The sequence below is a fragment of the Pecten maximus genome, chromosome 5 (assembly GCF_902652985.1).
Source record: "Pecten maximus chromosome 5, xPecMax1.1, whole genome shotgun sequence".
NCBI classification, from domain to species: Eukaryota; Metazoa; Mollusca; class Bivalvia; order Pectinida; family Pectinidae; genus Pecten; species Pecten maximus.
In genome coordinates, this window is record NC_047019.1 from 25894756 (window position 1) to 25909005 (window position 14250).

At 34.3% G+C, this 14250-nt stretch overlaps 1 protein-coding gene and 1 long non-coding RNA gene across 3 annotated transcripts; one reads left to right on the forward strand and one right to left on the reverse strand.

The window, feature by feature from the left end:
• Positions 1-246: 246 nt before the first annotated feature.
• On the reverse strand, positions 247-7512 carry LOC117327670. The gene is made up of 3 exons (XR_004532706.1): positions 7404-7512; positions 7230-7282; positions 247-479 (listed from the first exon to the last, which is right to left on the reverse strand). It is a non-coding gene; the product is annotated as an uncharacterized LOC117327670 (long non-coding RNA).
• LOC117327668 (gamma-butyrobetaine dioxygenase-like) lies at positions 439-13852 on the forward strand. 2 transcript variants are annotated; one of them, XM_033884747.1, is made up of 15 exons: positions 439-571; positions 4334-4413; positions 5207-5286; positions 6409-6536; positions 7435-7574; positions 8081-8139; positions 8883-8958; positions 9112-9156; positions 9672-9796; positions 10271-10411; positions 10610-10670; positions 11381-11434; positions 11842-11910; positions 12541-12645; positions 13282-13852. In XM_033884747.1, the coding sequence occupies exons 1-15, from the start codon at positions 496-498 to the stop codon at positions 13387-13389; spliced, it is 1347 nt and encodes a 448-aa protein (XP_033740638.1). In that variant the 5' UTR covers positions 439-495; the 3' UTR covers positions 13390-13852. The 2 variants fall into 2 exon arrangements, with proteins under 2 accessions (XP_033740638.1, XP_033740639.1); XM_033884748.1 differs by lacking the exon at positions 4334-4413 and having other exon boundaries at positions 452-571.
• Positions 13853-14250: the final 398 nt, after the last annotated feature.

Consider the following 14250-nt stretch of genomic DNA (forward strand, 5'->3'; position numbering starts at 1 on the left):
CCCGTGTGCAGGAGTAGATCAGATAGCTATTGAAAGTTACCTTGAAACCTGTGACAGAAATAAACGCGGGGGCAATTGTGAATGTCAACTTGAGCTTGTTCTATGGCTATTATTCGCACATGAAAAGAAAACAAACGAAAAACGTACCATATTATTTTGTCTGAAAGTTGATTTACTGGCCTATCTATATATACATGTCACAAAACAAATGATAATAATCAGTTCATATATTCTAAAATTGTTGTAATGTTTTGTATATATTTTTGGAAATTATGTATATATGTATATCAATCAAAATATATCATTACCAAAGAGGAACAAATTAAGTTAAAGTCAAATCCGGAGCATTTACAATAAAAAAGAGCGGCGGGTATTTTATACCGGAGTGGTAGTGTACGTCGACTCCAGCAGTTGTTTCCCACTGTTACAAACATATCCTTACAGACAAGGCTTCCGTAGGCGTGTCCTATTTTTGGTATCTACAACACAAAAACGATGAATACAACAAAGATGTTTATAAGCCGAGCTGGAGGAATACTACGAGTTTGTCATCGACATTACGTGATAGGAGGTATGTGAGTTTAGTACGTATGCACGCAGTGACATATATGGAAACTTCAAATTAAGTCTCTGCATATCACTAAAGTAATAGTAACCAGCACTTTATGATTTATTCTGTGCTAATCAAGTTGTTGCCAGCATATATGCGATATATAAATTATTGTACGTCGTAATAAATGTATTTAAACGTTTAGCATAGCGAATGGTCCCTTTTTATCTACTTATACCAACAAGTTCATTCAATTAATACAATTAAATACAAAAATACAACTGGTCTCTATCAACACTTTATTTTAGTAAATATCCAGCTGGAGGGTATCTGTAAAGCGATCTTAAGTATTGCTTAATTCGTCATACATGAATCGCTGGGGTTTAAAAAGGGTGATGTTATATATGATTCCACAAGGATTCAATAGTGAAAATTGTGATAATGTTACGTGATGGGTCAAACACACTGTCATATCTAAATAAACACTACACTATTGTATAATCTGAGACATATACAGAGGGCGAAGTACGAGACAAATTGCACTGCATATGTTGTAACTGATAAAATCATAAACATGTGTGCCTACTTATATAACTCTTAGATTGCAGAACAGAAAAGATATCGCTGTGGCAGTTATCTGATTTCTCCTAACAGTTTTACGGGGTGTTTACAGAAAAATAGCGACATCAGTTACCTTTATTTCAATTTAACAAAAAATCTTAATTGTATATCTACAGTACTTCATTTACCATCAGCCTATATATATCACCTCTCTGTACCAGTCTATAACTACCACCAGTCTATAACTACCACCTGTCTATAACTACCACCTGTCTATAACTACCACCTGTCTATAACTACCACCTGTCTATAACTACCAACAGTCTATAACTACCACCAGTCTACAACTACCACCAGTCTATAGCTACCGCCTGTCTATAACTACCACCAGTCTACAACTACCACCAGTCTACGGCTACCGCCAGTCTATAGCTACCGCCTGTCTATAACTACCACCAGTCTATAACTACCACCAGACTATAACTACCACCTGTCTTTAACTACCACCAGTCTATAACTACCACCAGACTATAACTACCACCAGACTATAACTACCACCAGACTATAACTACCACCAGTCTTTAACTACCAACTGTCTATATAACTACCACTAGTCTATAACTACCACCTGTCTATAACTTACACCAGTCTATAACTACCACCAGTCTATAACTACCGCCTGTCTATAACTACCACCAGACTATAACTACCACCAGTCTATAACTACCACCAGACTATAACTACCACCAGTCTATAACTACAATTCGTCTATATAACTACCACCAGTCTATAACTACCACCTGTCTATAACTACCACCTGTATATATAACTACCACAAGTCTATATAACTACCACAAGTCTATATAACTACCACCAGTCTATAACTACCACCAGTCTATAACTACCACCAGTCTATAACTACCACCAGTCTATAACTACCACCAGACTATAAATATCAACTGTCTATAAATACCACCAGTCTATAAATACCACCTGTCTATAACTACCAACTGCCTATAAATATCATCCTTCTGTACCATAATTACCTACAGTCTATATATACCACCACCGGTCTATATATACCATCTGACTATATAACAACGACCTGTCTACATAGCTACCACCTGCCTCTAACTACTATCTGTCTGTATAACTACAAGCTATATGTAGTATGTATAAAACTAATCAATTACCTGTCTATAACTACTATCTGTCTGTATAACTACAAGCTATATGTAGTATGTATAAAACTAATCAATCACCTGTCTATAACTACTATCTGTCTGTATAACTACAAGCTATATGTAGTATGTATAAAACTAATCAATCACCTGTCTATAACTACTATCTGTCTGTATAACTACAAGCTATATGTAGTATGTATAAAACTAATCAATCACCTGTCTATAACTACTATCTGTCTGTATAACTACAAGCTATATGTAGTATGTATAAAACTAATCAATCACCTGTCTATAACTACTATCTGTCTGTATAACTACAAGCTATATGTAGTATGTATAAAACTAATCAATCACCTGTCTATAACTACTATCTGTCTGTATAACTACAAGCTATATGTAGTATGTATAAAACTAATCAATCACCTGTCTATAACTACTATCTGTCTGTATAACTACAAGCTATATGCAGTATGTATAAAACTAATCAATCACCTGTCTATAACTACTATCTGTCTGTATAACTAACTACAAGCTCTAACTATCAGTAGTATGTATAAAACTAATCAATCACCTGTCTATAACTACTATCTGTCTGTATAACTACAAGCTATATGCAGTATGTATAAAACTAATCAATCACCTGTCTATAACTACTATCTGTCTGTATAACTACAAGCTATATGCAGTATGTATAAAACTAATCAATTACCTGTCTATAACTACTATCTGTCTGTATAACTACAAGCTATATGCAGTATGTATAAAACTAATCAATTACCTGTCTATAACTACTATCTGTCTGTATAACTACAAGCTATATGCAGTATGTATAAAACTAATCAATTACCTGTCTATAACTACTATCTGTCTGTATAATTACAAGCTATATGCAGTATGTATAAAACTAATCAATTACCTGTCTATAACTACTATCTGTCTGTATAACTACAAGCTATATGCAGTATGTATAAAACTAATCAATTACCTGTCTATAACTACTATCTGTCTGTATAACTTCAAGCTATATGTAGTATGTATAAAACTAATCAATCACCTGTCTATAACTACTATCTGTCTGTATAACTACAAGCTATATGTAGTATTATAAAACTAATCAATCCCCTGTCTATAACTACTATCTGTCTGTATAACTACAAGCTATATGTAGTATGTATAAAACTAATCAATCCCCTGTCTATAACTACTATCTGTCTGTATAACTACAAGCTATATGTAGTATTATAAAACTAATCAATCCCCTGTCTATAACTACTATCTGTCTGTATAACTACAAGCTATATGTAGTATGTATAAAACTAATCAATCACCTGTCTATAACTACTATCTGTCTGTATAACTACAAGCTATATGCAGTATGTATAAAACTAATCAATCACCTGTCTATAACTACTATCTGTCTGTATAACTACAAGCTATATGCAGTATGTATAAAACTAATCAATCACCTGTCTATAACTACTATCTGTCTGTATAACTACAAGCTATATGTAGTATGTATAAAACTAATCAATCACCTGTCTATAACTACTATCTGTCTGTATAACTACAAGCTATATGCAGTATGTATAAAACTAATCAATCACCTGTCTATAACTACTATCTGTCTGTATAACTACAAGCTATATGCAGTATGTATAAAACTAATCAATCACCTGTCTATAACTGACTCCTGCCTATTATTGCCTTCTCCCTTAATCTATCAAATGGCTGCAACTATCTTCACTATCTTCTGAAATATTTATCAGCTATTAATAACCATTCCCTGTCTACATATGCCGCCTTTCTATAACAATCACTTGTCTTTAAACACCCGGTGTCGAAGAGCATTACCTGCAATAAAAACACCTACTCTATTCCAATAGGTTATTCAGATGTTATTTTTAACGTTAGTTCGTTCTCTAACGTTATATCAGCATATATATTCATTGAGAAACAAAACTTCTTTTTCTACTAACCTGGAACAAGTGTGATTGATATCGATTATTTTACTATATAGTAACCACTCTTATTTTATCAGCTGGAAGCAAGACGGCACTTTGTGGTCCAGTGAGGCCGACACATCATAATATCTTAACCAGAAACTGGCGATGCCTTTCTGTATGTATAAATAAACTCTCAAATATAAGCGCACAATTTAAGTTTCGCAATGAAACATCGGGTGATTGACATGCGATCTTCAACTGTTATGGAAATAGCATATACGACTACTTTTATCAGTGAAATGCTTATATTGTGCACGAAAATACGTATTTTTACAGTACATTGTATATTAATGAATGCTTATATTGTGAAAAGAACTAAATTAGATTCCCACTAAAATGTATATATTCACAGTACATTAATTTTCACTAATGTGTGATCTATTATTTCATGTTATGTACACAGGTATATGCAGAACATAACGTGTTAATTTATATCATAATTGCTTTTAGTATTCACTATATGACAAGAAACTATTTGCTATATTTGCTATCAATCAATCCCAAAAAACAACTTCAGTAGAATGTCCAAAATCAATACTAAATTTGCAATTGCTATGATAAAATTATTGTTTAAATAGTATCTTTAGGGAGACGTATAGGCATAGTATATTGCTAGTTCGCATAGAATCATATTGATTTCATAAAACATTTTGAAAGTGAAAAGACATGATACCATTGAATTAAATCTAAATTATATCTAGTCATAATAACAAAAAAATCAATATACAAAGCAATCATTTTCTCTGTATGCAAGTCATAAAATAATTTCGTTAGCATGACTCTATTGTATTATTAGAAGGTTGAGTCATTCACTACAGTTTAAATATTCCTAACTTTCGGAGAAAAGGCTCATTTAGCTCGTTCTTTATGATTATGTGTAATTTCTACAAAGTTCGTTTACATGTAAGACACGTGTCGCATATGGAATACAAGTAACGAATGACGGCAAAGAGGTGGACGTATTCTGGGATAACGAAAACAAGTCAAGGTAACATTACAATACAATCCCAATGTAAGAAATATGTTTACTGACTGTTTAAATAAAAGTTCAGCATTAAAAGTATCAATTATATAGAGATTAAACAACGAGTAGTTGTTGGATATGGAATTTATTTCACACTCGTAAGTTATCTTTTAAAAGTTACAAAAGACACGAGCTTTTGCGAGTGTCTTTTGTAACTTTTAAAATATAACTTAAGAGTGTGAAATAAATTCCATATCCAAAAATCACAAGTCGTGTGACCTGTTTCTACCACAATAATATCGGCTTGAATCAAAGGGAAACGTGGCCAAGTCTTATTTCGCGTATGCAAATAATGTGTACAGGCGACGGACCCGGTGATGTGACGTCATTCGATTATTGATGACGTATATAACAATTGCAGCTCGGGGCAAAGTTCGAATTCCTGACCAATCAAAAGACCGGAAGGTCATATTCCACTAGTGGCATATAACATGTATATACAATAATTTATAGAGGTTACACAACGAGTGGTTGTTGGATATGGAATTTATTTCACACGAGTAAGTTATTTTTTAAAAGTTACAAAAGACTCGAGCTTTAGCGAATGTTTTTTGCAACTTTTAAAAAATAGCTTACGAGTGTGAAATAAATTCCATATCCAACAATTTCGAGTCGTGTGACCTGTTTCTACCACAATAATATCGGCTTGAATCAAAGGAAGACGTGGCCAAGTATAATTTCGCGTATGCAAATAAAGTGTACCGGTGACGTCCGGGACCCGGTGATGTGACGTCATTAGATTATTGATGACGTCAATAACAATTGCAACTTGGGTCAAAGTTCACCGTGTTAGCCAATCAAAATATTTGCGTACAGAGTTTATACCACGTGTGGTATAAACAGATTGTTAATCAACAGCTGTAATGATTAACTGATGGTCTGAGAGTAGAATAACACAGGGTATTGTGGTAGAAATATATATATCCAACAGTCCGCATATTTATTCAATGGTTTGAGAGTGGAATACCACAGCGTATTTTGGTAGAAAAGACATTCCCAAATATATAAATACCAGATAAGCTAGTTTTAAAATCACATTACAGGAAATGTATTAGTGAAATTATGAAATATATTCTTTTAATTTAGATTTCACGCCTCGTGGCTGCGACACAATTGTAAGTGTGACCAATGTTACAATAAGGACAGCGGACAGTCCACGATATATGTACACGAGTTGCCAATGGAAATCCATTTAGAGGACGTTAAAATAACAGGTACGATGTGAGAGGATGAAACATGATGGTATTAACGAGGCGATTGGACAAATATTTATGTACACTGAATAATTATGCATGGTGCAAGGATACGCATGCGTACTCCAGAAAGGATAGGAATATGAAAGAGATTAAAGTGGAATAAGGAACTCATGTGTACTCCAGAGATGATATGCATATAAAAAAGATTGGGGTAGAATAAGGTACACATATATACTTCACATACCATAGGAACATAAAAGATATTAGGGTGGAATAAGGTACACATATATACTTCACATACCATAGGAACATAAAAGATATTAGGGTGGAATAAGGTACACAATGTAATATATATTCCAAGGACCATAGGGATACGTGATAGATCAAGGTGAGATTAGGTACACATGAGTACTCAAGAGATGATAGGAATTTAAAGGGTTCAAATGATGTACTGATGATTCACAAGTCATATGCATCATAAGCGTCTCCCCGTCCGAAACGTCACAAAATGTCTAATTTGATGTGCAAGATAATGTTGTAATGCTATCATCAATGTTAAGCTAATACATCGTATAAGCGTCGAATGCCCCATCTTTTCCACAGGTTTTGTGCTATAGGCGGACGCAAAGACAAAGTGGTCACTATATCTTCCCCTTTACTATAAGAAGGGTATAAAAGGGAGAAATGGAGATAAGTTGATAGTTTACTTACTCAATGATTCTTCGTGTGCCATCTGCTACTTCTGCTCCTTAATTCTGCGACGGCTATTTAAAGCAATGTATACATCTTTAAAAACTTGTTTAGTTGTATAGTGTCAAGGATTTAAACCCAATAACTACACCGTAACATGTTATGATATTTAAGCGTAACTAAGTATTTACTTACACTGATGTTGAGTTCTTGTGTTTTTTTTCAGACGACGGCCATTTGTCTGTAAGGTTCAAAGAGGAAGATCACACAGGAACATTTCCCCCAGGTTTTCTCCAAGAACATTCCTACTCGAATGGACATCTTGCTCTGAAAAAACAAGCAACAAAAATTAACCCCGAGCACGTGGTCAGTAGACTAAATAGAATGAACCCAACAGTATTGTGAGAAACCATTGGTGACACTAAGAATATCACATATGGTTTTCCATTGGGGAACACAGGGGCTTGGCACGATTTTCCAAATGATAGTCTATATATATATGTATATTATATACATATATATATAGACTATCATTTGGAAAATCGTGCCAAGCCCCTGTGTTGGGGAAGGTTTGATATTGTCTTTACAATATATCATTCTCCTTATGAAGTCGAAGGTAACTGCATGGTTATTGAAAATGTGTACGCTGTTGGCAAACAACCTTCCTGTCCATTTTTAGATTGATGTAAATTATATCACACCATTAGAAGATACATAGTGAAGAAATGCATTTTTTATATATATCATTGAATCTGATGTTTAACATTTTTATACTTGATTTTGGATTTTTATAATCCCTATATGGAAAATAGCCGGGACTTTATCATAAATCATATCATGATACTTAACTATAACCTGTTTATATGTAACAGGGTGTTGTTCCCGAGGTTCAATGGAGTGACGTTCGGGACAGCGAGGAGAGCTTATACCAGTAAGATCCTACTCATCAATACCGCCTACTACACCATTACTCTTAATAACACACGTATTTCATAAGCAACATCACCGGTTATTGGATTTTATATTTCATTGTCTCACTTAAGTTTCGAGAGAGGTTTATTATCGGTTCATGGTTTCACTTCACAACAGAATAGAAAATTCCATTGTGTAATTCCATTGTGTTAGGAATAGTTGTGATTGTGATATTCCTGCTTGTCACATAGCATGTTGACGCTTTATATTAATTATCTAAATTGATAGATAGAATAGTTTATAGTAAAACTGCTACATCAGTTCTTCATGAAACATGGCATTGATTTACATAGGGCCATCTATGTACACTTTAACGATAGTATGCAGGCATCATTCTCATTGATGGGACTTGTTATAACGATAGACAGTGCAGTTATATCGGAGTTTATGTGCCTATGTTGTGGTCAACTTTAATCAGTCGGAACGCAGAAGTCGGACCTCTAACTTATTCTTCTAGAGAGACCCAAATGAGGCAAAGCTGACAAAGGACTCGAGCGCAAGAGGAAAGAGGCCATTCTCCGTGAGCAATTAAGAATTGAATCAAGTGTAGTTACCAAGAGTATCAGAATAAAGTGTGAACAAATGTTAAAAACATTCGGTATTGCCCCCACCACCTTCCTTTTTCACGTATTTGCTTTTTTATTCATACTTATTTATGTTTAATCCATATACCATGTTGTTTTTGCTTCTTTCATATTCTAGGTGCTTGAAGAACATCAATGAACACGGCTTATGTATGGTTCGCAATGGGTCCATTGACGGCAAATTGGTAGAAAAGGTAATGTTTCTCTTCATTAAAACTGTTCTATATGTCGTATTTCATTAACAAACATCAAATTACACACCTATATAAAATTGTGGAGTTCTTTTACGCATTACTTTCACTTGAAAGAAATCATTTTACCATATTGTAATTTCCTTGCCTGTACAGTTTGCGTTGAAGATCGGACCTATTTGGGACAACACATACGGTGCGGTAAGAATAAGCATGGATTATATGTATATATAAAATGTATATATATAAATAAATATCTCGTACATGAGACAGGCAGATCTTACATACTACCCATTGCTAGATATTTGTGTATCATGTCTTTTCCGATCTGTCTGGTACATCTACCTGGAACTTAGCACAAAGAAACGTCATACTAAAATGGCGTTATATCCAATAGGATTTATGATGCGTAACCCACAAAGGATGAAGTCCAGTCAAATGAAAAAAATGCTCATATCGTTTTAATGCAATTCTGGTCGAATTATGTGATCGAGATCGATCTATCACCGCCTCGGGCTGACATTCTAATAAGAGCCAAATTCAGCTAGGATCAAAACGTTTTCAACATTCGTAATTATTTTCTACCGAACCAGATACCGTTTGTCAACGCAGTTTGAATTACTTATTGTTGTCTCCATCTAGTTTTGAAACTTTTAATTTTGCGGATATTTCTTTTAATTGAAATTAAATGTTTGGACTATTTTTCATTGACAAAGGTTTGGGATGTAAAAAGTCAGAAAACACCGACAAATTTCGGCTACACGAACAAAGAGATGCAGTATCACATGGACCTGCCGTTCTATCAGGCAATGCCGGGTATAGAATTCCTGCATTGTCTTCGGTAAGTACTACCGTCATCAATTAAGACAAATAATTGGTAATAGACATTAGGAACAGTTAAGATCACATTTTTGTCACAGATAATGTATTGATACAAAAACAGTATTTGAAAGCAAAAGTTATTGACTTCATAGTCATTATAATGCATTTATACATTATTATGAAATACAATGAATAACATAGGGGATGGTGATTTGCGTTATGTGATATTCTTAATGCCGTTAAGTGCCGGCTTGAAAAGTCTAACAAAAGTTTTCAAAATACTTTCCAGTGTAGTAAATCTAGTGGAAGGATATGTCCCAGACACAGAATGGTCCTTTTTCTGCAAGTCCCCATGTATGTACTTATTATGATATTCCACGTCGCTTATGTAGATATTACAGACAATGTTAAAAGAAAATATTGAAAAAAAAATCCAATAGTTTGTCACAGATTCTACATTTTATCTCATTCAATATCTTATATTCTCCCGAAGCTTTGACGCAACTGTTGAAGGAGGCCAAACACTTTTTCTTGACATTACCGATATTGCTGAGAATTTCCGAAAGGACCATCCCGAGGAATTCAATATTCTTGCAACGATTCCTTTTACCTTCGCACGAGTTCATAACGACAGGTAAATGTCCAAATACTATTGCCGTTGTACATGATAAAGGGTCAGACAAACTTATTTTAATCCCAGGTATTGTTATTTTACATAACAAAAGATGAGAATAATATTACCTTGCTCGGATGAGCAGATCTCTTGGGTAACTACTGATATTTTGTTTACTGTATGTATAACATATTAATCATTTCGAAAATATATTAACAGGGACTATCCTATCAATATGGTTATACGGCGACCGATAATTCAGCTGAACCGCGAACACGAGGTATGTACTTCCTTAATTATTGTCTGTTATCTCAGATTAAACAACAAAAGAATGCCGACATGGAACAAAAACCTTAATGCTCGATATAACAATATAGTAACCTATGAACAAGATATACGCACAGACCGACGAAAAGGTACAAGGAGAATAAGTGCAAGTTAACCTCCGTTACGTCGATGATAAGGCGCATAATCTCCAAATCCCAGTAAATCCCAGGTAATGCCATGTTCTCAAAATGAGCACCAAGGAAGTAAAAACGAAACCACGAGGCATAGAAATAAGACTTATACGATGTGTTCTTGTGGTAAAATGTCAGCAAATTTTTCTTTAACCTTACATTAAAAAGTAAGAATCATACTCTGAACAAACATAATTTGACTAAGTAGCAAAATGACATTGAGACCGACATATCCGGTTTGTGTGTCGTTTGTATATATACGTTTATGTTTATGACTTAACCTTTGATAGATGTATGACTAAAATATGCCATTTCCATGTATATTATTAAAGACTGAACATGTTACTATGTTCCCTTTCTTGTTATGTTATGAAATAGTTGTATACCAGGAAATTTTATTTGAAACATACATAAATAAATAATAGTAATATTGCTGATTTTATTTTATTGTCATTTAACATAATTCAGCAGTAAAATAATACTACCGTTTTAGGTTGAGTCTCCTCATGTGTATAACTAAAATTGGTTTCAGGTCGTGGCCGTCTTTTGGAATCCGACAGTTACTGGGGCTCTGCAAGCAGAAGAGGTTAGCTTAGATATTGTCCATGGCTAAACATTGTATATTAAATCAATAGTACTTAGTTGTTATTAATTAATAAATTACCAATAAAGCCGATCAATTGTTGTCTGTTTGATGAGTGATATGCTTCTGTATTGATTCTCTAAAGTCCACCAGGAGATATTATATACACTTTGTTGAAATACAAAAATGCCAACATAATAACGAAACCACAAGTCAAGCTCAAAATCGAGGGCAAAATATGGGCAAAAATAATATAGATTTGCATAGGGACTCTTGTAAAGCTTTTAGTTTATTGTTTATAAATATGGTTACACTAAGCTTTTCAAGAGTAATCCATATTATTTTTGCTCATATTTTGCCCTCATTCTAAATAACCAAGTAAATACATTTTGTCCATCATTTTATTACAGAATGAGGTTGAGTCGTTCTACAAGGCTTATCAGTTATTTGCTAAACAGCTGTATTCATGTCAGGACAAGGTATGTACACCTTAATCATCCTTTTATTACATAATTGTTCAAAGGTCAAATATTTTTACCTTAAGGTCAAATGTTTTGACCTTAGATATTTTGTGTATTTTATGACAGAATGGCGTGCCATAAATATTTCAGTGTTAATACTAGATTAAATATTATATTGTTGTGGTGATACTCTGCCACCTGGCAAAGTGTGATAATAAAAAGGCAGACTTGTAAACTTCTACGCTACGCTAGATGGGAATTGTTTCTGTGCAATTCCTATATTGGTCAAAATCCCACTTGCCGTTAGGGGCAGATTTATAGGTGTGTTGGTGTGATCGGAACACACATACATCCAACTTCACATGTTACTTTTACTATCCTGTATTGGGCCAGTGGTAATCAAATTTTCCAACACCGGTTAAACAGCAACACGACGGTGCAGCGTCCTGCTTACTAGTGAAAGTCTCTGGCAATATACTCATGGTAAATAGGAGATTTTGTTTTGTTTTTGTCACAGGATTGAACAACAATATCTCTCATACTCGAAAGGTTTTTTATCGTGTTCTGCCATCAACTGCTATGTATTACTAAATTGTCTTTTGTACATATACACTTGTACTTTGATTGTAATGTACTTACTTATCACAGGAGATGGTGGTACGCCTGCAACCGGGGGAAATTGTTATCTGGAACAATCGGCGTCTTGTTCACAGACGAAATGCTTTCCATGGAGATGGCGACAGACATTTTAGGGTACGACTCCATAGAAAGCTACTACTAGTACCTGAATTATAATACTTCAGTGGTACCCGAATTATCACCGGGAAACTACGCATCAGTATTTATACATTCTTTTCTCACATGATAGGCTTCTTTTCGCAATTACAAACACTGTTACAAACTGGAAAAGTAATCAACATTCACAAGTAGGTTTTAACAATAAGATCATAGCAAACTTTAAAATGCCCCTTTTCTCAATAAATTTGAAAAAGTTCAAACCAGTTCACAAATTTCATAGACCTGAAAACCAACCGCAGTAGCATGAGGAGTGTAAACAATAGGGTAGGTATAAAATGAGTTTCGGTGGAATGGAGAATGTTAGACGTATGAGTCGGTAAGTAATAGGTTATAGCCAACGTATTGACGGCCTTAAACAAGTAATTCTACAGCATAACATTTGCATTATACTTTACGTTCATTTCCATTATCTGGTCAATGCCACCCGAACACACTATTTCTATAATTTCAGTTCTAGTACTGGATATATTAGGCAGATACATATCTTAATATCACAAAAAAAATCAGACAATGAAGATAAGTTTCAAAACACAAAGGATATTTACTCGAAGATGGAAATATTCCGTTAATATCCTTTTTTGTTATTTTCAGGGAGTGTATATTGATATCTGCGAGTATAAAAGCAGACTCAGCATTCTGTCACAGAAGTATGGAGACGGGTCATCCATCAAGCGTGTAGGAAACGGTGACTGGTTCTGAGTAGCATACGGACTTGATGGTTAGTGTGGCCAGAAGGCTAAAGCTGTTTGAACCAGAGGTTGGTTCTAAGAAGTCCTACATACTTGGAATGTAGGAAACGGCGCTCCTTATTACCATGGGCAATCATTCGAACAAACATTCATCGAATCTGAACTCTCTTTGTTCTTGTTCCTGCTCATTTGATGCATTGTCATCGATAAAAGTACAATTCATGTAATAATAATTGTTACCCAGATCTGGACGATACAAATGTAATCAACACAGACGTCAACGTATCTCGTATCTCTAAAACACAGCTTAAAGCTGACAGTGCAAGTTTTTTAAAAGCTTCTGAGATTTATAACATATTGGTTTATTGTAAAAAAAAAAAGGACATATAGAAGCAGTAATCCAAATCACTGTAACATTGGGGTTAAAGCTGAAAGTGCAAGTTTAAAAGCTTTCAACGGAGATTTAAAAAAAACCCACACAAAATACAAAAATCAGTATTCAGAAATCGATTCTGAGATATTCCTATGATTACAGCACATTCAGATCATCGTATCTAAGGAAGTGCCGACATTTTAGTTTGTGCTCCGTTTGGAGATGTATACTCGAATCCGACTCCTATTGGTAAAACAGGTATCACTCTTTCAGTATATACGTAAAGCGATGCATCTCGCACTACGTCCGTTCTCGATTCATCAACCAACCCATTACCACGTTCTTTTTTTTACAATATACCAATAGAATTAAAATCTAAAAAAGCTTTTAAACTTGTACTGTCAGCTTTATGCTGAGGTTAAATTAAATGGGAAAGTTCTTGCCAAATAAAGCTGTGATGTCGCACGGCATTTGATTTAAGGTTTAAGACACACCACA

What these genes read in the sequence shown, in the direction of transcription:
- LOC117327668 (XM_033884747.1), top strand. Translation starts at nt 496, where the DNA reads ATGAATACAACAAAGATGTTTATAAGCCGAGCTGGAGGAATACTACGA. An exon ending in AGCGAGGAGAGCTTATACCA is followed by an intron (nt 8,140 to 8,882) that starts GTAAGATCCTAC and finishes TTCATATTCTAG; the next exon opens with GTGCTTGAAGAACATCAATG. An exon ending in GGGACAACACATACGGTGCG is followed by an intron (nt 9,157 to 9,671) that starts GTAAGAATAAGC and finishes TCATTGACAAAG; the next exon opens with GTTTGGGATGTAAAAAGTCA.